The sequence below is a fragment of the Seriola lalandi genome, unplaced genomic scaffold (assembly GCF_002814215.2).
Source record: "Seriola lalandi dorsalis isolate HSWRI2012SDOR001 ecotype SW California unplaced genomic scaffold, Sedor1 jcf7180002054976, whole genome shotgun sequence".
NCBI lineage: Eukaryota > Metazoa > Chordata > Actinopteri > Carangiformes > Carangidae > Seriola > Seriola lalandi.
In genome coordinates this window covers 877,215-901,807 of record NW_019525526.1, presented here as the reverse complement: position 1 = coordinate 901,807, position 24,593 = coordinate 877,215, and the positions used below count along the sequence as shown (strand labels likewise).

The 24,593-nt window shown below is 41.7% G+C and overlaps 1 protein-coding gene across 2 annotated transcripts; it reads left to right on the top strand.

Moving 5' to 3' along the window:
• Window positions 1–1,073: 1,073 nt before the first annotated feature.
• On the top strand, window positions 1,074–23,999 carry vps39 (VPS39 subunit of HOPS complex). 2 transcript variants are annotated; one of them, XM_023396358.2, is made up of 24 exons: window positions 1,074–1,685; window positions 1,929–1,994; window positions 2,479–2,543; window positions 2,983–3,025; window positions 3,229–3,323; window positions 4,276–4,374; window positions 4,512–4,604; window positions 5,400–5,583; window positions 8,227–8,347; window positions 9,154–9,274; window positions 9,661–9,787; window positions 10,310–10,452; window positions 10,622–10,762; window positions 12,008–12,149; window positions 14,394–14,480; window positions 15,659–15,732; window positions 15,990–16,206; window positions 17,382–17,510; window positions 17,806–17,908; window positions 18,248–18,293; window positions 19,031–19,180; window positions 21,422–21,556; window positions 21,873–21,964; window positions 22,428–23,999. In XM_023396358.2, the coding sequence occupies exons 1-24, from the start codon at window positions 1,613–1,615 to the stop codon at window positions 22,507–22,509; spliced, it is 2,628 nt and encodes an 875-aa protein (XP_023252126.1). In that variant the 5' UTR covers window positions 1,074–1,612; the 3' UTR covers window positions 22,510–23,999. The 2 variants fall into 2 exon arrangements, with proteins under 2 accessions (XP_023252126.1, XP_023252125.1); XM_023396357.2 differs by having other exon boundaries at window positions 9,658–9,787.
• The last annotated feature ends 594 nt before the right edge of the window (window positions 24,000–24,593 follow it).

Genomic DNA, 24,593 nt, shown 5'->3' with positions numbered 1-24,593 from the left:
AAAGAAGGAGTAGCTGATATTTGATGCAGTAGGTGCAGAGGAATTAGCGAGTCGACTTAAATTTTCTGCCTTTTGTGCTCACACTGATCATTTAAGCGTGCTGTACTTAGTTGAAGCACCTGGTAGTGAAAATTCATGCAAAGCTGTAGAGAATAACATTTTAAATGTGCATAATGATTATGGCTTTGCAAGTGTTGCAGGTTTTTTATTAATGTTCTACTGTTTTGCACATTTTTTGTTATTTTCTCATTTTCAGCCTATGGTCATATTTTTTGTCAAACAGGAACCCTTCCTTTTTATTTATTTGCATGCGCTCTGTTCCACTTTTTCAGTTAGTACTCTATCAGAAGCAAAAGCTTCCTAACTCATTTACACCATGAAGGAGAATGAAAGTAGAGTTTTTGAGATATCTTGTGAAAATGTAAAAGCTATGCAAGGAATTAATATTGGTTCGATCTCAATTAAGAGCTGTGGCTAAACACTTAATTGATCATGGGCGGTGTCAGACATATAATTAAGATCATTCTGATGATGAAGTCTATGAGACATTTTTACTCTCTGACAGTATTTGCAACTGGGCCATACACTTTGACAAACTATAAGACAGACGAATCGTTTGAAAACACGGTTGATGAGAATAATCATCACGAGGGGCCACATCCATTTCATGGCAGCGGTGTTGGCATGGTTTCACAATTCCCTCTAGATGTGTTTTTCAGGTGTGTTCCGGAGCCCATGACACCTCCAGTGCGGCTTCAATTTGCTATCGGGAGGTAAGGTAGGTAATAAAAGTTCGGTCTTAGAAGCGATCATCTATATGGGGATATAGAGAGGTTATTGTGGCCAGTCGCGACAGCTTCAAAAAGCTGTTTGAGGGACACCTGTAGTGACTATTATTATTTATTTTTATTTTTATTTTGTTTTTTTGCACACATTATTTTCTATAGAGGCTCTATGAACAAAATCTCGCGAGAATTCCACATCACCGCGAGCTACGTTGCTACGACTACATACATATCATCACTACACCTTTAACGCGTTCCTCGTGAGTGCGCTGGCTTGAGTCACGTGCCTGTCAAACCCCGTTACCCTCGCGCAGCCGTCGTCAACACAACTGAGGAAGTAGCAAGAAGCTAACCTGGCTAACGTAAACTAAGTGCTACGGACAATACGTTTTTTTTATTACCAATCGTATCGAGATACTCAGTGGTACGTTAGTTGTTATCGACGAAGTAGCTGACTGTCTTTGTTCGGTTTCCAGCCGACATGGAGTGAGAGGGAACAATGTTTTGGAGCAGTAGCCGTGGCTTGCTAACTTCTGAGCTAGCAGGCTAACGATCAGCTGTTGTTTTGGTCGGAGAGATAGCTGGCTTACTAGCCAAACTGCTTTTCATCGCTGCAGTCAGCCACGCCAGGGTTTACTAAACCAAATTTCCCCGTCGCCTGTCTAAACACCGAACTGCTCCGTCTGTTAATGGCGACACACACAGGCGTACCACCCTAAGAGAGTCGTCAGCGGTCCGTCAGTCAGCTGTTGTCCGACAGGCGTCAACTCCGTGTGGGATCGATCCATCACAGCGGTCTGTAATTGAATCAGCAATATCGCTTCAAGATGCATGACGCGTATGAACCAGTGCCTATTTTGGAAAAGCTTCCCCTTCAGATTGACTGTCTCGCGGCCTGGGGTGAGTTGTTGACATTTTATATTTCCCTCAGCTATTCTTTCATCCTTTGACATTGAGCTCGTCTCTATGGGCGTTTATTGAACTGCAGTCTCAGGTGTCCCATGTTTATTGTGAGTTGCTTCACCGCTGACATGAATGATCTCCCTGCAAGCTGTGACTGAAAAAGTTTGTGTTTGATACTGTAAAATGACTGACAGCCTCCTTTTGAACTGTCATTGACTCTTTGAGTTCCTCTCTCCGCAGAGGACTGGCTGCTTGTTGGAACAAAACCAGGGCATCTCCTTCTCTACCGAATAAAGAAAGATCCAGGTAAAAAAGGAAGTCAAAGTGATGTGGGATGCTGTGTGTTTGCAGACCTTCTCAACTTACCGACTCCTGTTTCAAATAAAACTTTTGAGTCATTTTCAGAAGCAAAAATCAGCTCTACGGGGCTTTTAGTTGCTAAAAAAGAGAGATACAATTAAAAACAAGTACAACAAAGCTGAAGGAACATAAACAGTAAATGTAAACAACATAAACAAGCTGCATATATAAATGCAAGGTATATAAAAAGCTATAATGAACAACAGCATACAGATTCTATACAAGTGAAGCTGTTTCTGTAAATTCTAAATAAGAATACAAAAGTGGAAAGAATGCGTAACGTAATAGGTTACTTTATATACATGAAATGAGTGCTTATATACAGTGTATGCATGTAAACATGTACATAAACACTATATACAACATGCTTACATTTATAGTTGACAATGATGATGATGGTTTTTGATGAACATGTCTCTTTTCTCCACAGGAACCAACCGGTTTGAGGTCACACTGGAAAAATCCAACAAGAACTTCTCAAAGAAGATTCAGCAGGTAGTGAAGAACCACAGACTTGTTTCTGCATAGATCAAAAACTATGTGAAGAAGGAACGTTTGAAGTCTATTGAGAGAGTCACAACTCAAATACTTCCAGATTTTTTGGAACTACATTCTGGTGTCTTCCTGTTATTAGTACTAATAAACATTAGACTCACTTCACTCTGTTCGCCTCGGTTCGTCTCTTTTAACTGTCAATGGCCAACTCCCTCTCTCGGAATGATTCTGGCAGTCTCACACACCTCAAGAATACCACAGATAGATATTTATATTTATATTTATTTAATATTTTATTTATAGCATCGGCTTCAGCTTGAACAGCATGGTTTTGTCAACGTATCATGCTAACAGATGTCAGTTCTTAGCTGAGGTGTTAACGTCCACGCTAATGCCTGCTTTGAATCTCCTTTAACTGTGTTTCCTACTCTTCCCACAGCTTTACGTTGTCTCACAGTACAAAATCCTTGTCAGTCTACTGGGTAAGTTTTCCTCACAAACACATTTTTATGTATTAGAATGTGATTTCAGTGTAAGAGTTAATTCTTGACTTTTGAAAAAAGTTGTTCACAGTTAAAACATTATGCTTTGTAAACAGTCTGCATCTGTGTATTGACACGCACAGCGGAGCATTTGTCTACATTATCACCGCAATACATAAAATATCTTTGATTGTCTTCTGCAGAGAACAACATCCACGTCCACGACCTCCTGACCTTCCAGCAGATCACTGTGGTGTCCAAAGCCAAAGGAGCCACGATCTTCGCATGTGACCTGCAGGTCAGTTACAGCGGATTGTACAATACCGTTAATGTACAATAATGCTATTATATTCGTGCATTTGTATTGTTTCACGTTCAAAACCTCTCAAGTGAGAACAGTTTTCACATGTGCAGGATGTACAATGCATCATTCAAACAGCTCGGGGATGAATAAGAGAGAAAAGGGCGATGAGTCAGTGTCTTTATAGTAAGCTAATTTAAGACCAGGGAGCTTTAATAAACTGGTTTATTCAGTTTGAACGTGTCATAATCTGTTTCTTTTTTTCTAATTTCTAGTCAACTCATAATCATATTAACTACCCTGGATCTCACCATAGAGTTTCAGCCTTCGGAAAAAGTGATTCCTATGTTCCCTGCGTCCTCCAAATTTCAGTACGGTTAGGAACAAATAGAGACCTAAAGGCGTAAGATTGGTCATTTGGAAGGATGCATGAATTCAGAGACTCAAATAGAGGGCTCAAGACATAACAGTGTGGTTACAATCCTATATGTAGATTTGCAGTGCATGTGAAGTTCATCGCTCTTCCTCAGACATCATCAACACTGGCAGAGATCCTCAAATCTAACATGCTGCTGCTTCCCACCAGCACATACTGTACCGCACGCTACACCAGCAGACGTTTTCAAATCATTCCCTTGTGACAGTTTCCTTCAATAAAAAGCAACATGATGTCCATTAATGTGAAGCTCAAGCAAGTATCAGTCTATTTGCAGTGTACAATGGCTGCCTTGAAGACAGGAAACATCTATTAAACAGTATATTTTAAAACTGAACTGTAATTTGCGGTAAATGGACTAAAACAGGCAGAAGACTGATGTGAGTCCAAAGAAATCTTACGGCACAATTGTTGTCATAACAATGATATTCTTTCCTTTCATTTCCACATTTCAGTGTTGTACTCACATTTTCCCTGATTTTTGTATATTTTTTTTTCTCCTCCCTCCCTCAGCAAGCCGTCTCAGGAGAGGAAAGGCTGAGAATGTGTGTCGCAGTAAAAAAGAAACTCCAGCTGTATTACTGGAAGGATAGAGAGTTCCACGAGCTGCAGGTAAAATGAAATATATCTGAGTGTGACTCACTGCAGTGTGAGCCAGATTTCTTTTCTCTTTTTTTTTTTTTTTTTTGTTGTTTTCCCACTCCTTTTGACATATTTAGTCATCTTAATGTTTTCTTTTTGTCTGTTAGGGCGACTTCGGTGCACCAGATATTCCAAAGTCCATGGCCTGGTGCGAAAACTCCATATGTGTTGGTTTCAAACGAGACTATTACCTTATTCGGGTACGTGCTGCAGGAGACGGTAACACTAAGCTTTATACACTTTATACACTTTATACACGCAACTTAGTGATCCTCCAACCATTATCTTTCTTGTGTATATTAAACACTCATTCCTTGTAGACTTGCAAGAAGGCTGTAAAACGTTTGCAGTGTGTTCATTAATGGAGAAGAGAGGCTGTAGCCTGGATTAATGGCAGTTGTGCATTTGATTCCAGTAGCGACAGGTTTTCAGGGAACAATCAAAAGATTCATAGGAACCACTTAAACCTGCAGCATAATTCACTTCTTCACTGTTCATCTGCATGTTGAGTTTGTTCTGAAACTCTTATATTTTTCCGAAAGACTGCAGAAAACACGGTTAAACTTTCAGTGTTCAGCGGTTAAGTCTCTGTGGTGACCCCTGCGTGAACTGGCCTGAATCCTTTATTCATAATTCTGTGAAGAGGCAAGCTATAAACATTTTGCAGGTGCCTTTCAAGTCTGCAGAAGGTGTTTCATAGACAGATTTTGAGAGGTGTCACTTTTTATACCACATCTGAAAACACACTTCAGACGCAGGCTGTTATATAACTTGTTCTTCTGTTGCCCTTGATTTGTGTGTGTGTGTTTATTTTAGGATTTTTCCTTTTCTTATTTCTGTTATTCGTACTGCTTGGAGTTATTCCTCTTCTCGGCTTTTCCTTAATGTTGTTTTACTGTCTATAAAGTAACTGACCTCACAGAGAAAGTTTTCGTCGCTAAGGTATTATTATCTGTATCTCCTGACTCAAACGTGCCATCTCTCCTGTCAACCAGATGGATGGCCGTGGCTCCATCAAGGAGCTCTTCCCCACCGGGAAACAGTTAGAGCCTCTGGTCGCCCCACTGGCTGATGGGAAGGTGGCTGTCGGGCAGGATGACCTAACTGTGGTGCTAAATGAAGATGGCGTTTGCACCCAGAAGTGTGCCCTGAACTGGACAGACATCCCCATAGCGATGGGTAAGAAAGAAACACGAGAACAAACACTGTGAGGATTCATTTTAGATTCATCTTTATTTTACATCAGGTTACATACCATTTTAAAAAAAAAAAAAAAAAAAAAAAATGAGGTTGTATTTCCATGCATATGAAAAACAAACCACCTAATCCTAGTTACTGTTTCTATCCTGATGTCTTTGCTAGAGTTAACTTGTATTCAATATCAATAGACACTGACGGCAAAGTCAAAAGGAGACACAAATGCAGAGTCACAAGAGCCAAACACTCTCCCCCAGCGCCCTATAGTTTATAGTTCGCCTTCCAGATAACACGGAAAATATTTTTGTCAAAATGTGTCACTCCTGGCAGCTCATTTCTCCAAAGGGAAAACTAAATCTGCTTCATTTTATGTTGTCTTTTTAAACAATGAAACCTTCAAACCTCAAAAATCCACTTTTTAAACAGAAACAGAATGTGAACGTCTAAGTCACATTTCAATAACATACACTGCATTTTATTAGTTTATTGTCTCTCAAGGACGAGCATCTATTGATTTCCCTGAGGACATTGTCGACTATGAATTTGACCACTTAACATTAACAAGCTTGTTCATGATAATACCCATCTGCACCGGCAAAAGAGAGATAAATGATCCAGACCAAAAAGGAGAACACCACAGGGAGAAACGGAAGACGAGCTGCTGTGGAGACGCATTTTGTTTTGGTGGACGGCATGAAATTGAGCCAATTCGAGGTCACATGCAGGTTTTTGTTCGGCACAGAAATTAAAAAAAATAATTCATCATCTGAGAGTCTTTCTGCGTGAGTGTGAGCATCATCTTAGATTCATTTCCTTCCTCTTTTGTAAAATATAAAAGTTCCCGTCTAATAATAGTGAGCTACTGAAACTGTACGCAGCGCTGCATCAATGTTATTTGATTTTACTGACTATTTAAGAAATGTTGTGCCTGTGTCTGTAAGAGGACAATCTCAGATACATTTCACATACATATAATACCAACAATATCAGCATTAACCACCACATATTGATTTTTGTTTTTCTTTTTTTTACTATGTGAAATGTTTAAAATCTTGTTTTTATTGTAGAGCCGTGTGCAGCTCATTGATTCGCTCAGCCCCTCCTCGCCCCATGTCTCTCTCTCTCTCTCTCTCACAAACACATTGACAACCGTCTGACTGTGTGCTATATTTGGGCCGGCCGTCAGGAGCACTGGGAGGGTCATCAAAAAAAAAAAAAAAAATCCATAAAGTTTTTACCATCCCTGTCTGTCTCTCACGGAGCGTCTCTGTGTGTCAGGACCGGCCAATCACAATAAGCAATCAACCCTCGCCGACCCTGACCGGAGCTGGTCACGGTCGGGTCGGTGTATCGCCCAGTTCTTTATTTGTCACAAACGATTTGGCAATTAAAACATTTGCACACTAATAGAGCAGGTCTCTTCACGTAGTAATTGGATATTAAAACAAACGCTCGATAAAGCTTTTGGCCTGAATACCGGCATCGTTCTGTCAGCTGCAGTCATCCCGCCGCTGTCTGCCTTTTTTCTTTTCTCTTCCATAATCTTTCCTTCCCTTGTGTAAAGTCTTTTCTTTCCAGCCCGTCTGAGCCGTGCTGCTGCTTTCCATATGTCAGAGGAGAAAAAGACAGTTTTAGATCAGCGTTCTCATCCCGTGACTAAGACACCGCAGGTCTGGGTTACTAATGAACTTTGTGACAGAAGTGATGCAGATGAGCTCTCTCATTGTTTTAAAGGCCCCTCTGTCTGTGCTCATTGAAATGCAGAGAGGAACAATATGAAGGGGAAATGAAGCCTCCAAGCAGTGGTTTCATACAGTTTGCAATTTCCTTGTTTTGATATGGTCGACATTGTGGCTTTGGGCGCGCATCAGCAGAGGATGAGCGCTGGTCAGTTTAAAATACTTTTGACTGACTTTCCTGACTGGTCGTGGCTGGAGCAGAGGGCCTGGGCCTTTGCCTGCAGGAGTAGTCTGTCCATCCTCAGGCCCGTCTAGATGGCTGTCTCCGGGTGGATTTCCTGCCCCATTAGCCTTAAGGTTTTCACTCCTTAATCAGAACTGAAGCACCTGCTGTCACGACACAGTTTCTGTTGCGTGGACAGCAAAACTCGCAAAGGGTAAATTCAACAGAAAGAGATAAAAGTTGGTGCTAAGTCCCCTTGTTGTGAAAAATCAAGAAAGTAATTTTCTCTCTCTTTTAAATCCTAAAAGGAAACACACCCTATTAGCTTGGCACCAACTTGTCGTGATTCACCACTTTCTTGTTTCCTCGCTATTGAAATCTGCATAAAAAACATTTTTTATCATCCGTACTGAACCCACTGCTTCTGTTTGTACGTGCCACAGGTGTCGATTGACAAGCAGCGGCCAGTGTGTGTTCCCCATTTCATAAAAGTGTCTTTAAATATCCAAAAACTTTACTCGCCTTCTTTCCTGCAAAAAGTTGAAATGCTTGTTTAGATTTTGTCTTAATATTCATATTTTCAGACGTGTGTATTAACACAGTTGTTTAATGATTTGCTGAGGATATTTAATAGTTTTATGTCACAGACTCAGTTGCGATAATTTGGTTGTGACTGACGCACACAGAAATGTGACACTGCTGCCTCTGTTCTAACCTTCTCAGAGCACCAGCCTCCGTACATCATCGCTGTTCTCCCTCGGTACGTGGAGATCCGGACCTTTGAGCCGAGGCTGCTGGTGCAGAGTGTGGAGCTGCAGAGACCTCGCTTCATCACCTCAGCAGGGTGAGGCAGGCCGGCAGGCTGCTGTGACCTTCTGTCGTTTTATTTCGTAGATTTTCTGTCAGTTCTGTGCAAAAGCAAACTGCAGCTAGATTCTGAAGTCTGATCAAGCTTCAGCACAAACAGACTTTGCAGACAAATGTTTATTTTCATGCAGATGTTCAACCGTTCACATTGTGCTTTGCTTCGTCGCGTGGTCGCACTTCTGAAATGATTAAAAGGAAGTAAAATTCAAACTTTATTACCATTTTATTTATCAAATTGTGTCAAAGAAAGAAAATATATTGAAAAATTTACAATCAGTTGTATGTTCCTGTTTTAACAACTTGCCAACTTTAACCAACCGACCGTGTTATGGTGAGAAACATTACATCAGTTTGCGTAAAAATAGGAAAGTTTAAAGATATGACAAGATAAGAAGTATAACAAGAAAATATGTCATAATAACATGAAAAATCTTTTCATGCTAAAATGTGTGTGTGTGTGTGTGTTTGTTGTGGTGGCAGCGATACCCGTTCAGTACTAAAGCATTTGAGGTAAAAGAAAGAAAAGTCTGCAGTGGCTCTTGCAGCACAGTTGGTTATAGTTATAGTTGCAGGGTTTGATGATGAATAGTGGCCTTTCTTTTTTTGATGCTCCCACTCTGTTTACGATGCATAACATCCCCAAAAGAGTCTCATGTATCACTTGCTGCTTTCATCAGTTCCCGTGATAATGATGCCGATAATGTCAGTTCCTCCGAGCAAAGAAAAACACTGTTGTTCCAACCTGTCCTCTCTAATCTTGTTTTCTCCTCTTATCTTCCACAGGCAGAATATTGTGTACGTTGCCAGCAACCACTTTGTGTGGCGCCTGGTGCCCGTTTCAATAGCCACCCAAATCCGGCAGCTTCTTCAGGACAAGCAGTTTGAGCTGGCTCTCCAGCTGGCGGTGAGCAACGGAGCCGCTCACTTCACTAATAAACCTTGTTATTAAATTCCTGAGGATTCAATTTTGTGCTTTAGCTCAGAGGATGGAACATCAGAATCACTTATCTTGATTAGGAGCAGTACGTCCAAACGGTAAAATGCTCAGGGTTTTGTTCTTTATAGTCAGCTTATCTAGCAATCCAGCTCTCTAGTTTTCCAGGGGCAATTCAAAGAACAAAAAAAAAAAGAAAAAAGAAAGTGAATTCATGCAGTTTTCACGTTCTTGGGAGCTGTAGCTCTGATAAGTAAAACTGGAGAGATAACTTTTTTTTTTGCTGTAGTGTGATGAAATTTTCTTTCTTTCTTTCTTCTTTTTTCTTTTTTCTTTCTTTATTTTTCTGCCAGAAGATGAAGGATGATTCAGACGGAGACAAGAAGCAACAGATACATCACATCCAGAATCTCTACGCCTTCAATCTGTTTTGCCAGAAGAGATTCGACGACTCCATGCAGGTGTTTGCTAAACTCGGCACAGGTAGAGCTCTCCACCGAATTCTCTCTGTTCAGGCCAAATTGTGTGAAACAGATCCTGGCCCGGATCAAACCGCATGTGAACATAAGGCCGCGTTTATCTGTTTCGACCTGTCACACGTTGCTGCTATTCGCTACATACTGGAGGCGAACACGTTGAGTGTCAGATATCTGAGACCTCGTATGTTCTGCTGTTGAGAGATCGTCACCCGTCATAGTTTGATTTCATTTACTCTGCTTTTCTTTTTGTTTTCCTTGAACTCATCAGACATCTGCTGCTTATTGTAGAGTAAATTGGATGTGAATGTTTTTTATTTAAGTATGACTTACAATCTCTGTGTGAGAATTGATTCCACAGTGATGACATGAGTTGAGTTGAGTTCAGGTCTGGTTGTTGTTGTTGTTGTTGTTCTGTGTTTATATCACAAACTCTGAACACATTTTCCTTTAATCAGTGACTGCTAAACAAACTCGACTATCACACATGGAATACAATTGAACAAACCCCGCCTCCTGTTCTCTGCAGATCCCACCCACGTGATTGGACTGTACCCGGACCTGCTCCCGTCAGACTACCGCAAACAGCTGCACTATCCCAACCCCCTGCCGACGCTGTCCGGGGCAGAGCTGGAGAAGGCTCACCTCGCTCTGATCGATTACCTCACCCAGGTTTTAAAAAAAGGATTTTAGCTTTAAATATGTGGCCTCTACATAAACTAACAAAAGCTCAAAGGTTGTAATATTATATTGAAAACACGTATCAAGGAAATTGGTGTAAATCAAAGGAAGTGCGAGTTAATAATCTACATTTTCTTTATGTTCTTTAATGTCGTCACAGAAACGCAGCCACCTGGTGAAACAGCTGAACGACTCTGACCCCTCCACAACGTCTCCACTCATGGAGGGCACACCGACCATTAAGAGCCGCAAAAAACTCCTGCAGATCATTGATACCACCCTGCTGAAATGTTACCTGCATGTAAGACCACGATCTTCCTGTTTTTCTTGCTTTCACTTGATGTATTTAATAACATGCCCTCCTGTCAGCGAGTCTCTGTTTTGTTATCGCAACACATCGCGGGCTTTATGTTCTCTACAAAGTACCACTGTTTTTGTGTCATGCTTTTTATTATTTTGTAATGAAAGAAACCTTTTGTTATCGATGTTGGATTGTAAAGAGTTATTCATGTTTTCATCTGAAGCACTTTCTTGTTCTCTGCATCTGTTCACACTTAAGGTGAATGGATACACACAGGAAGGTTGGATCAACCCAGGACAGACAAACACAAGCCACACATGTCCAACATAATACTTTTTGATTTACAACCAACCTGTAATTGTTAGCGAAGGCTAGTCCAAATGTTTATATTTTCATGCTAAAAGTTGTATCAGCTCTTAAAAGCTTGGCGGTCTTCGCCCCTGCGCTTACAGCAAAGTGAAATAAGTCAGTAATTCTTAACACTCATAGAAGCTGGCAGCAACACTTGGCGGTTCGCTGTACCTCACATGTAGCCAGATGGGTCCTGTGTTAAACAGGCTCACCGGCAGGATTTACTTTGAAGTAACAGAACCTGAGTCTGTGAGTGTGACTGTCGTTCGGGGGTCGTCGCCGCGGTAACTGCTTTGTGGGGTTGATTCGAGGGAAGTAGATTCCTGGCGCAGCAAAGCAAAAAACGTTCGATTCACAAGTGGGACACGGATATAAGCATCCAAAATAAGTTCCTCCACAGAGCGGCTGGGTTCTGTGAGAGCAACAAAATAAGTCTCCAAGTCTTTCTGCCCCCAACACACACACACACACACACACACACACACACACACACACACACACACACACACATGTTGAAATGGGACTCTTCAATTCAGGGAAAATGCCGCCAAGTCCTTCTTTTTTTTCCGAGGTATAATAAGCCCTGTTTAAGCAGTGCAGCTCCCAGGGCAGGCCTAGATTAGATTACACTGGATGGATAACCTCAGAGAGCCTGGAGAACCTTCTGAGATAGCGCTTGCTTCGGTAGTGCCAAGCATCTGCGCCAGATTATTCCAACGATAAACACATCGTGAAGCGGAGGGGATCGGCTAATCAGTGAAGTCACCTGCTTGTAGTCTTTGGGTGAACTACAACTTGAACTTTTAAAAGGGTTCGGAGAGGGATTCGTGTTTGGAAATGTTTTGGTGTTCATGTTGCGTAATCTCCTCGTATCCCGCCCTCCTTCTTCTTCAGACCAATGTGGCCCTGGTGTCCCCCCTTCTTCGTCTGGAGAACAACCACTGCCACATCGAGGAGAGCGAGTACGTCCTCAAGAAGGCTCACAAGTACAGCGAGCTCATTATTCTTTACGAGAAGAAGGGCCTGCACCAGAAAGGTAAGAGAGTGCAAACCACCCAGTGCGATCTTAATCTGACGCATCATCGAGTATCAACCTGCACAAAGAGGCTGCGTATAATTATGGGAGTTGTCTCTTCTCCTCTCGCTGTAATGACAAATGTACGACGGACCTTTTGGGGACGTCCACAGTCATTAAATCTGTCTTGAATACAACAGGTGTTCTGCAGCAGATTTAACAATGTTAAACACTTTTTACCATAAAATTACAAATTCCTCTCAAACAGTTTGAGATCAGGACGTTGTTTTTCAATTCAAATCAAAACGTTTTCTGCATGTGCTTGAAACGAACAAAAAGCAGAGAGACTTGACTTTTCACCCAGCTCTGTCTCAGAAAACATGCCATTAATGCCCAGCCCCTAATTGTGTAATTTGTACTGAACCGTGTTCCTCTGGAAAACAAAAAAAATAACCAATTTGAATTCCATTTGATTATGTGTGATTCGAGGCGTAAAGATTAATCCGACACGGTGGGGATTCATACACCTCTTTCAGCTGTCGTTGGCTCCCCTGGAAAACTCTCTCTGTCGAGTTCAAGTGCGAGGTCAAATATGCTTTTGTTGCGTGAATGAACAATAACCAGTGTTACGTAAGGAAATAGAAGGCATTACATTACAAACACAAAAACACACATTAAACAGAAGAGGGTAAAGTATGACAGTATGAGTAACTTAGAAACTAGTAAGAGAAACTACTCAAATGGAAAATGTATCATACATAGCAACATGTACACACAAGAATTTATGTTATGTAATATACTGTAAGCTGGGTTTACAGGTTTATCAAATAGATTTTTTTATTCTCCCTCTTTCATTGGATGAATGAACTGAAATCTGTTTTTATTCCAAAGAAATCTGCAGCGACCTTAATTCAACACAGAGCCAAACGGTTTTCAGACCTCCTCTCACAGCAGTTCCTCCGTGAAGCCGAGACAGTGAGCCGTGCATGTGCAACACCAGCGCCCCAGAACTGGCTCACCTAAATGAAGCGTGCTCATTATCGATGTTATTAATTACACTTGCGCTTCTTCCTTTCTAATCTCATCCAAAATGTAAGAAAAGTATCAGCGGTGGTTTTTTTCGATCACTGCGCCGTCGCTTTAATTACAGGAGTAGAAATTAATATATTATAATGTATATTAATATATAAGTTTATTCTACAGGAAACTTCTTCAGCTAGTAGAAATCCGTCTGTGAGAAAAGTCAGGTGAAGTTGAGTACGTATGAAAGAACATCGGAGGTCGTTTTTCTCCTGCGGTGAAAGAAATCTCGACATATTTTCAAAATGTTAAATTAAGGTGAAAAGAAAAGTCGATATCTGTGGAAATACATTAAGAGCTTTTCAAAGGAAAACACGATTCTGAGAAGAAACACTTTCCAGTGACATTTTGTCCGAGATGATTGTTTGTTTTATTTTCTTGTTTTTCATCCTTGCATACAAGAGAAGTCAATCACTGGGTAAAGACTGATATATCAGAGTTCAGTTTTATTTGTGTGGGTTTGTGTAGGAGTGTAGTTTATCTGTTGCAGACCTCAGCATGACAACTGAACACATCACGTTAAAAACACAATGAAACATCTGTTCCCAATTCCTCTTTCAAATGGGTTGTTGAATTTGGGGTTTAGTATTTAAATGAGGGATCACTCGATGCCAGACCTACATCGGCCTCTGCCAGCGGCCTCCTCGTCACATCCTCATTCACACACAAAAGCCATTGTGAGCTGGGTCGTGTGTGAATTCAATAAGTGCCAGTTATGAGCTTGTATTCTCGGCTGTTTCGGGGCCACGGCGGCGGTTTATCTCCGAGGAGGTTTCCCGCATGCGGTCAGCTCGTCATCCTCGTAGATCAGAGCCGTCTTAGTGTTATTTGGTTTGTGGTGGATTCTGGGCTGTGGTAGATTTCTTGGTGTGAGCGCGGCTGGGTTTAATCGGCCCGCTGCAGTTTGTGTTCATGATGTCATGCTGCTGAAGTCTGCCTCGCTCGCTCTCTCTCTCTCTCTCTCTCTCCTTCTGCCAATTCAAAGCAGCTGTTCCCGGCCACCAATTAGCAGTGTGTATGTGCTCCGTCCAATTTCTGTTGACAGAGGAATTATGTAACGCAGCGCACAGCAGAGTAGATGACGTCTTGCTACTTTCCATCATTCGGACTAATCTCACATTTGTTCTTCCTGCCCTTTTCTCCCGCCTCCCTTCGCTCCCCTTCACCCTGTTTGCCCTCTGGCAGCTCTGCAGGTGCTGCTGGACCAGTCCACCAAGGCCAACTCTCCGCTGAAGGGCCACGAGCGAACAGTGGAGTACCTCCAGAGACTGGGTAAGGATCCACCCGCCCCCCCCACCCCACTAGATGTGTTCAGCTTTGTTTGGCGTGATGTTGGGAAAGCCTCTGAGGAATCTTTCACTCTGATTGATAGTGGCTGTTGGATGAGATGTATAGCCTGCATCTGTTGCATGTCACGATCCGCAGCCTTTCATATCTCTGGCAGTGTGTTTTCTGTGTCACTCTGTGAATACTGTGCACTTGGCAGTTAAAGGCCATCGTGACACTGCGGCGTAATGACGATCGTTTTAAGCCACTTTTACAAAAAGAAAATCATTGAATTCAGTCACAAAGAGGAAGTTATTACTTCAGGCTGAAGGTTTCCTCTTCAAAACGAAACAAAAACCTGTTGGATGTGATTTTGTTTGTGTTTGTTTCCGTCACACTTTCTCCTGTTTCTGATTGAACTGAAGATCAATCCAGAAAATTTCCAGTGAAATTAGTTGCGCTCGCAAAAAAAAAAAACATCAAACCTCTTCATCTGTGGTTTCATTCGTTCATTATAGACAAGTGATGGTCAATAAAATGATTTATTAGATGAATTATCTCTTTTTTTCCCTCAGTGATGAAATAAAATCATGTTGATATATTTTTTAATAATGTATACATCACATTTTTGTGTGCTGTGTTTTGCATTTTGGATTATCAGTTAATTTATAACTGGGCTGCGCTTAACGATTATTTTCATTATAAATTAATGTAACTCTTATTTTCATAATGAATCAGTGAATGAGAAATTGTGACTGACAGTTGTTTAGGATTCTGTGACGTCTTCAAATGTTTTGTCCAACAGTTTTAGAAAGATATAAAACAGAGAGAAGCAACAAACCTCCCATTGTCTGAGAATTAAGGGGGAAAAAATGACTTAAATCATTAATATATTCAGTTCAAAATAGTTGCCGTTTAATTTTCTGTCAGTTGACAAACCGGTTAATCAGCTGAGCTGCAGCATTGATTTTTATTTCAGAAGAATGTGCATTTACCAGAAGTAACACATTCTGATAAATCACACTGAAGCATGATGGGAGATTTATTATCTTACTTCCTGTGTTTGTGACTCTAACGGCCGAATATGGCCTAATAAAATAAAAGTATTGTCTTCCTCACCTGTTTTCCTCTGAGCTCCACAGATGAAGTTGAACTTACCTGTTTACTGTAATCCTGTGACGCAGGTGTGGAGAACCTGGGCATAATCTTTGAGTTTTCTCCCTGGGTGCTGAAGATCTGTCCCGACGACGGTCTGAAGGTGGGGCGCAGAAAATTCACATAAAAAACATCCCATAATCATGTTCAACCCATATTCACATGTAGAAAACTGATTTATGTTTTTTTGTATTTTTTTTTTTACCGTGGTTTAGTTTTGAATACAACCTTTTTAATTCACATAACCTCCAGATATCACCATGACAACAGACCTCTCTTTATAAACTGTGGATTTATTTTATTCCCACTTCTCCATAAGGAAAGTGCTGATGTCGGTTTAAAAAATCTCTTCCCATCCAGATTTTCACGGAGGACCTGACAGAGGTGGAGACTTTGCCCCGAGACAAGGTGCTGAATTTCCTGAAGGAGGGTTTCACGGAGCTCGCCATCCCGTATTTGGAGCACATCATCTACGTGTGGGACGACAAGGGTCCGGAGTTTCACAATGTGCTGATCCAGCTCTACCTGGAGAGGGTTCAGATCCTCATGAAAGAGTACCTCAGCTCACTGCCAGAAGGTACAAGCAAGAGAAGTTAATTTAAGGTCACAGTATCTCTGGGCACTTGAAGAAAGTTTTACAGTAGCTTATTTTACCACTTTTAGAAAGTGTGAGAGGGATTAAAGTAAATGTTTTTAGACATTTCAGCATTAAATTGGGCTTATTTGTCATTTTTGTCCGGATTCATTGATGCCTACCTGAAGCAAAGCTAGAAAATAAAGGAAACGCTTTAAATGGAAGTGTGTTATTGTAGTGTCAGAGCTGTAAAGGCAACGAGACCCTGGAGCTTTAATATCTTTTTCACAAAAACCCCCACCCACCATTTTTGAAAATCAACTTTCTTACAGGAGAATAGTTTATTCATCTGATGTATCATAGCATTTTCATGTGATTACATCACTGCATATGGGTTCGGTTTGCCTTTGCTCCCTCATCCAGAGGGTTGTCTCCGATCGCTCTGCAAATAAAGCCTGTGTCAGGGCTCATTATGAAGTCCATTTATCTCTGTGTGTTTGTGCCTTTTTAATGCTCATCCAGGGACCGCGCAGTGAAACGGACCTCGCCGCCAACACGGCAGCGTTTGCAGAGAGGCTCACTAATGTGCACTCTGTCTGCGGAATAAACTAATAAACGCCGCTAACGGAATAAATAAATCTGTCCTTGTGGCAGGTTATTGCTTCACGTCGTTCTATGAAGCATCTCGCAGGATATGGCTCTCGATGTTAAGATGTTGTTTCTCTGAGATTGTTGTGGTCCGAGGATGGGGCCGTGTGCGTCCAGGGGTTGTCGATAATTATGTCCGTTTCAGCAGTAACTGTACAGTTTAGTTTCCTATACCCCCAACAAACGTGTGGGGTATATTTCCTTCCTCATAAAACATTTAAAAAGCCCATTCCTAAAACTTGACTACAGACCACTTCAACACGATGCACAATACAAACAAAACAGGACGGTCCAAAACCAAAAGGAACTCATTTTTCCACTTTTGGATTTGCATTTTGAATTTAATTTTGAATCTGTAGTTCAAAGTTGTGGCGATCAAAGTGCGAATGTGGCTCCGTAAAGCAGCAAAAAGTCTCTTCTGAGAAGGTGGAACCAGTAAATTTCTGGTGTTTTTGTTCCTGTACTAATCAGTTAACTGAAGAAACATTTCAGCTGTAGATACTAAAATAAAAACCTCTGTGTTGTTGTAGGGGTTCCAGCTGTTGCCGCAGGAAAGGAGAAGGGCAAACTGGGAGAGTTCAGGAACAAGCTGCTGTCGTTCCTGGATATTTCTACCAGCTACGAACCGGCCAGACTCATCAGTGACTTTCCCTTTGATGGTAAGAACTGAGGTTTCAGTATGACGAACGCAGATTGTGGTAGTGTGAAGACCATGTCTGTAGTGTTTACTCCGTAGATATGGAAGGGAAGTATTTGTTTTTAATACAAATCAAAACCGTAGAAATTCATAATAAACCACAGATTTTAGGATGTAAAAACAGCGCATCTGCTTTTGGTTCCCATGACCTCACGTACACGTGTTCTCAGCTGTAGCGGCAGGTTTTACTGGGGTTTTTATATGTTGAAGCTGAGGGGTGTGACTCGCACCTTTTGACCTCGTTTTCCACATCTAAGGCCTGCTGGAGGAACGGGCTCTGCTCCTGGGACGGATGGGTAAACACGAGCAGGCGCTCTTCATCTATGTGCACGTCCTGAAAGACACCCGCATGGCTGAGGAGTGAGTACCTCCACAGGACAAACACCACATGCTCCTCCTGCACAGCTGGGTGTGAAGTGAACACTTTCTCAGCAGTGACTCCAGACTGTGAAAGATATTTAAAACAGTGAGATAAAGATTAGAAAATAAAAAATAGTGGAAAGTTGTTTTATGCCCTGAAACCATATTTAATTATGAGCCTGCTCTGCCAGGCAGCTAAATGATTTTTAAGGCCCATGTGACCTAATTGAGCCATCCTGATTACCTCGTTACAGCGCTGTGAGCATCGATCAACATCCTGAAAATAAGTAGCACTATCACGTTTTACATTTGCTCCTGTTTTTCCTCTGCGCTCTGCAGATACTGCCACGGGCACTACAACAGCTCGGTTGAAGGAAATAAAGACGTAAGTGGCTTTTAGTGTAATTTCATTTTGATTTGTGTCGCTGTTTTGTTCATTTTAGATTCGTTGCCCTTTCCTCTTTGATTTTGCTGTTTGTCGTGTCCTCGTAGATTTTATCATCGTTCTGATGTCGTTTTGTTTTGTTTTTTTCTTTTTTGTTTTTATGACCACTTTTTCCATTTGGCACGCTCTGCTGCCTTCTGTTAAGAGCCTTTGTGTTTGCAGGAAGTGCTATACAAATATAATGGATTATTTATGGTACATGCCAGTTCTACCAAAAAAAAAAAAAAAACTCCAGTTTTCTTCTCAACCGAACCAAAAATGTTGCTCGACAAAACCAATACTGACAGTTAAAGAAGCAGCATTGGATTGTTGGTGAAAATCAATGAATCACAAGGTCACAAAGAAATAAGATCTCTGTGTTTAAAGCCTCCTGTTAATATTAAACTTATTATTGTTGTTAAAGGTTAGATTTTATAAACTCAGCATCTTCACTCTTATCTTCTGTTCAGACATTTTGACTTTATTTCCTGTGTAATCTCTCCTTTTTAATCATTTATTCTCTCATTACTTATCTTGGCAAATATTACATACATAACTTATTTCCTGTTTCAATAAATGACTGATGTTTTCATTCGTTGAAGGACTTTGTGATAGTGATGCATTCGCTATTCCCTGGTCATTTAATATAGATGAGACTCTTATTTAGATAAAACTCTATACGTATTCATGCTCTGCAGGTTTATCTGTCTCTGCTGCGGATGTACCTGTCACCCCCCGACGTCCACTGCCTGGGGCCCATCAAGATGGAGCTGTCGGGGCCTCAGGCCAACCTCCAGGCAGCCCTGCAGGTCCTGGAGCTTCACCACAGCAAGCTCAACACCACCAAGGTAAACAAGAGGCGAGCTGCACTCTGTCCCTCAGCAGGGTGACTTAAGAACAAATCCCAGTCTGGCAATACTCACAAATAATTCTACTACTTTCTAACACACGTTTACTGCCTGAGGACGAATCAGACCGAAGGTTGTCTGTCACAGAAATGTCCTCAGCAAACTTCAAACTGCTCATTAAACCAGAACACATGAATTAGCTTCTAATTCAACCCAGGGCTTTATTGTTGTTAGTTGACTCTTTGCAATCGCTCAGACTTCATAATCATTTCTAATTCAGACGAGATGCGGCGGCGAAAGTGACACTGATAAGACTCGGTTTGTTTAAGATGGATCCAAATAACACGATTAACGACGACACGCAATCGCACAAATTCAGTCATTTGGCATTTGGTGTGGAAATTAAAGCGGCGACTGAACGGAGCAGAATTCCTTTTTAAAGGATTTGATTCATCGGTTTGTTTTTAGAGCGAGATCAGGCGGGTTCGCGCTGTTGGGGGGAGGGGGGGGGGGAAATCAAGCTGCTGCCTCTGTGATAGAAAAGATCCAGAGAACCCAAAAAAAGATTTCCAGCAGGGTGCCGGTCTCCCACGAGAAGCATCTGTGTTGTAACGTGAATATCTCTGATGCAGTTCCTCTCACAGTTCTCTTTCCAGTATCTGCACCCAGAACCAAAATAGCTAAAGAGTTAATTGAATAAAAGCGTTTCTGTTGAAAAGTAGCTCGTGACCTATTTTTCTTATCAAACCTTTGTGTCACAATCCAGCGAATTCTGTCGAGTAAAGAAAACATCCCCTTTCAGGAATGCTTCGTGAAGGTGTTTGGTTCTGTGTTTTTATCAGCTGCCAACTCTTCTCCACACAGTCCACGTCAGCAGATTGTGTTTTCTTTCTTTCCCGTATATCTTATCACAAAGAAACAGAGACGCGCTCTTTGAAACGCCTCCAGTGAGTCACTCTTAAGGTATTTATAGAAAACTTCATCTGTTGTGTTCAGGTTGTAAAATGCACCGTAACAAGCTGCCGTGTCCGCGGTTTGGATACGATTGTGTGCAAGAGGCACCGCTGATCTGTGTCCCCCCCCCCCGTCACACAGAAAGGTCAAAATTAAAAGTCTCTCGAGGGGGGGAACGTGAGCGTGTCGAGGTCCAGATCCCACAGACTGGACCTCTCCACCTCGTCTTCCTGTGCCACTCTGCCTCGCTGCAGCGCTCCCTCATTCACTTTAATGGCACCGCGCTTTCATTTCCCCTGGCCTCGCTCCCAGACTCTGCCTCGCCAAGAGAGAAGAAGGGGAGACAAGACAAGACTGAACAAAGCTTCAGAGAAAACTGAAGCAGTTTTTCAACTATTGCTTTTTTCTTTAAGAAAATAAATATTATTAATTGTTGATGGTCACATTTTTACGGGTATAGAGGTTTTCCTGTCCGAATCTGAACCCAACCCGACCTGAGTCGTCGTTACCACGGTTGTCTGTTAACCCTGATTACACATGATAACCGTCAACAGCCGGGTGTGCACCCTGCGTTGGAGGGTGCTGTAACTTTCCGAAAACTGCCCCACGCCCCACTTCATGCTGTGATGGGCCAGCAGTGCAAAGCTGAGAAAGATTTCGAGCTCTTTTCATTCTTTGCACAACTACTTCCACCTTCTTAAACCGTTACCACACTTCTTCACCTGACCGAGACAACGTATCGTACAAAACTTCTCCAACTCTGTGTAAAAAGCCGAGGCTGAAAGTTCGTTCTTGACTTTGACACAAAGAAGACAAAGTCTGAAAATGTGTAAATTTAATCCAGAGCAGCTGCTGAGTGGACCGAGGTCAAGAACGAACCTGAAATCTCAGCTCGGTCTGCCTGTGCAGGCTGCTGAGTATCCCTGTATGACCAGCAGGGGCCGGGCTGCTGCTCAAGGACACTACAGCAAAAAACATTTTCAACTCACATTCCCCGGAGCAAGAGAAGTCTGCAGCTTTACATTTACAAATCAGCCTCTTGCACCTCAAGGCCGCCGTCCAGTCCTTCAGTGCTCAACCTCTCCCACCGTGACTGAAGACCTGCGCGCTCTGAAAATCTCCCCGACTTCAAGGACAAACATTCATTTTCTGATTCGGTGAAGACGTCAACGATCCGCTCGCACAGGAAGTGTAACTGTAACTGTTGGCTAGTTATCAGAAAGGCAAATTAGAAACTAACGATGTCCGGTCTACAGTGTTTTAACAAGCTGACTATTTGGTTTCCAGGCCATCAATCTGCTGCCGGCGAATACTCAGATCCGAGAGATCCGGGTTTTCCTGGAGAGCGTCCTGGAGGAGAGGGCTCAGAGGAAACGCTGCAACCAGGTGCTGAAGAGTCTGCTGCAGGCCGAGTTCCTCAGGGTGAGTCCGGCTGAGTTTGTTTACCCCGTAGTTAATGTAAAAAAAAAAAAGATCGTGCAGATTGTTTTGTTCTTGACGAAGAATCCGCTCCTCTGTCTTCCTAAAGAAAAAGATAATTAATAATAGTTTAAGGACAGAGTGGTTGATATATCTGCATGTGTGGCACAAGAAGCTTGAGCCAAAGATCCAGAACTACGTGACCAATCCAAGAGAGGAAACTCAAACCTGGAGCTCTGGGAGACTCAAAATCATCACACAACAATCAGTAATGAAAATAATGAACCAGATAATAACTAAACACGTTCTCCGGCTTCAGGTGCAGGAGGAGCGAATCTTCCACCAGCAGGTCAAATGTGTCATCACAGAGGAAAAGACCTGCAGAGTTTGCAAGAAGAAAATAGGAAACAGGTAAAAACTATCTCCTTTTTAATACTTATTCTAATTCTTATCGTTTCACTGCACATGTTGAAAACAGTTAAACAAAGAAACTTTGAATATTAAATCTGGAAAAAAAGTGGGCTGATTATTTTTTTAAGAGCTTATCTTGGAGTTATTTGGGGTTATCGTGAAAATCCTCATTAACGTGGAGATTACGACTCTGTCCATGTAATGTAACCATCGCGTTTTATATCTCTCATCTCTCTTTATCAGATTTTTTATTTTTATTTTTATTTTTTTATGTCTGCAGTTTCGGTTTTATTAACTTGTACACGATTTTACGCCGTTGTGCTGCTGTTAATTTCATACCCTGTTCATTTTTTAGTTTACTCCTGTAATTTTTAATTAAACGCTCGTTCATCTGCCGCGACGCAGAGAGTGAAGTAATAATCCTTTTTTTTTTTTATCTGTTTGTTCAACTCTTCTCTTTCAGCGCGTTCGCCAGGTATCCCAACGGCGTGGTGGTTCATTACTTCTGCTGCAAAGACCGCACCGTGTGTCCCACTGAGCAGTAACAGGTTCTGTTTACTAATAAATAACCCCACCCACCCTCCTCCTCTCCGCCCCTTTTCCTCCTCGTGGACTTCAGTGCTTGGAAATCCATGAACTACAAATACATCAGGAGCTTGGAAGTGCTCAGATTTGGACGCTTGTATCCAAAGCACCTTGCAGAACTTTTGTTTTTGCTTTTGTCCCACCTGAGTTAACCTGATGCTCGACTCTCGGAGCAGAACCGGAGCTCCCTTCTGAGGGGCGGCGACTTCCTGTCTCTCTGTGCATGAAGAAACAGGAGGAATGTCCGGGGTCGCTCAGCAGGAGGGGAGAAAAGTGAAGAGACGGGGGGGGGGCCCTGACATTTGAAATGTATGTGTCACTGTAACTCTAGAGGGGATTCGCCCCCCCCCCCCCCAACACTGTGTAAGCCTCCAACACTGCTTCATACGCCACATAGACTCTGCGGGAGTTCTGCTCGATGCCTTCTGTGACTGAAGATTGTGACGTCAGATGTCCGTCATGAGTGTCTTTTTATTAAGCATGTGCCGCTACTGACGAAGCAAAACAAGCGTTTATGTTACAGCGTGTTTAACGGAGCCGTATTTTAATGAAACATTTGAAGGGCGACCTCTCCGACTAACATTATTCACAGCCGTGTTCTTTCCTTCATCTAGTGTCTTACTGCCAGACAGCATCCACTCTTTTAATGCTTTTGTTTTTTTGGTTTTTGAAGTTGTTATCCGTCTTGGTATTAGTTTTGTGTTTCCTTCTTTCCCAGTCATATCAAAAGTTTATGAAATAGAACAAACTTCTAAAGCGAGACTCGTGAAGAGGAAGGTTGGTGTCACAGAGTCTCTCTTTAACATAGGTCACAGGAGTGCAGCACTTTAAAAGTGGATGGATGTCTCGTTTATTTATTATAAAGTCTCATATCTGCGCGATACGAACAGGAAGTGACGTGAGTGACTCGAGAGGTGTGATTGATCCAGGCGTTTTAATGGCAATATCGGTCTGAACCGTGTGTGTGTGTGTGTGTGTGTGTGTGTGTGTGTATGTGTGTGTGTGTGTGTGTTTACCGTCCGCCCGGGAGGTAATTAAAGAAGCAGGTTATTGAACATAAATGCAGGTAATGAATGTAATGTTTTTAGAGTGAGTCGGGCTCTGGACAGTTCACTTCCATGACTCAAACTTGTCTGTTTTAACCACTAAACTTTTTTTTTTTAAAGTTAACTTTCTCACAAGTTGTAGCATTTCCTGCGTCTTCTGCTCCTTTAAATGCCCCTCCCCCTTCCTCCTGTGCTCTCAGAGGTTTGCACACATCCTCAGCTAAGACTGTTTTCAGAGTTTTTTGTTTTTGAATGGGAATATTTGTACCACTGTGTGTGAGGCTGCCTGAAGACCGACGGTGTTAATGAGCGATTTCTCAATGAAGTTCTTTGATTCTGATGGAGGACCCAGCAGGTCCCGTCTGTGTCTGGCTTTAATCAGTAATAAATAATAAGCATTTCCACCCTGTCTGTCTGTCACTGACTGTTCACAGCTGTTCACACCGGTGCTGCTGCTTCTCACTGTGATCTCCTTGTTTTTGCTTACATTTAGATTTAGCACCTGCAGGAATTAATCCTCTATTTCTATTATAAATATATAAAATAAAACGTGGTTCAAATTTATGGAAGCCCAGTGGTGCCAAAACTGAAAATAAATTAATTAATTAAGATCAAATGTGGAAGATATTGTGAGATAATGTGTCCAATTATGTGAATAATAAATCATAAATATTATATATGCTACACAGAACTATTACTTCCTAAGTCACAGTTAGGATTTATTAAGTAAAATAATTGAATAATATTTCAAATACATGAAATATTAAATAGTTATTTTAGTTTTTTGTCATAAATTTGACAAGAATTTCTCAATTTTGACCGAATATAATTGTGATTTTCATTTCCATGCATGCTAGTAGATGAAGTAATTTCTATGTGATTATTTAAATCAAAATTATGAAATTGTAAATTTATGCGTAGTATACATAGTTATATATAGTTAGCCCCACGTTTACCAGCTCCAACATTAGTGATGCTAACATATGAATGCACGATTT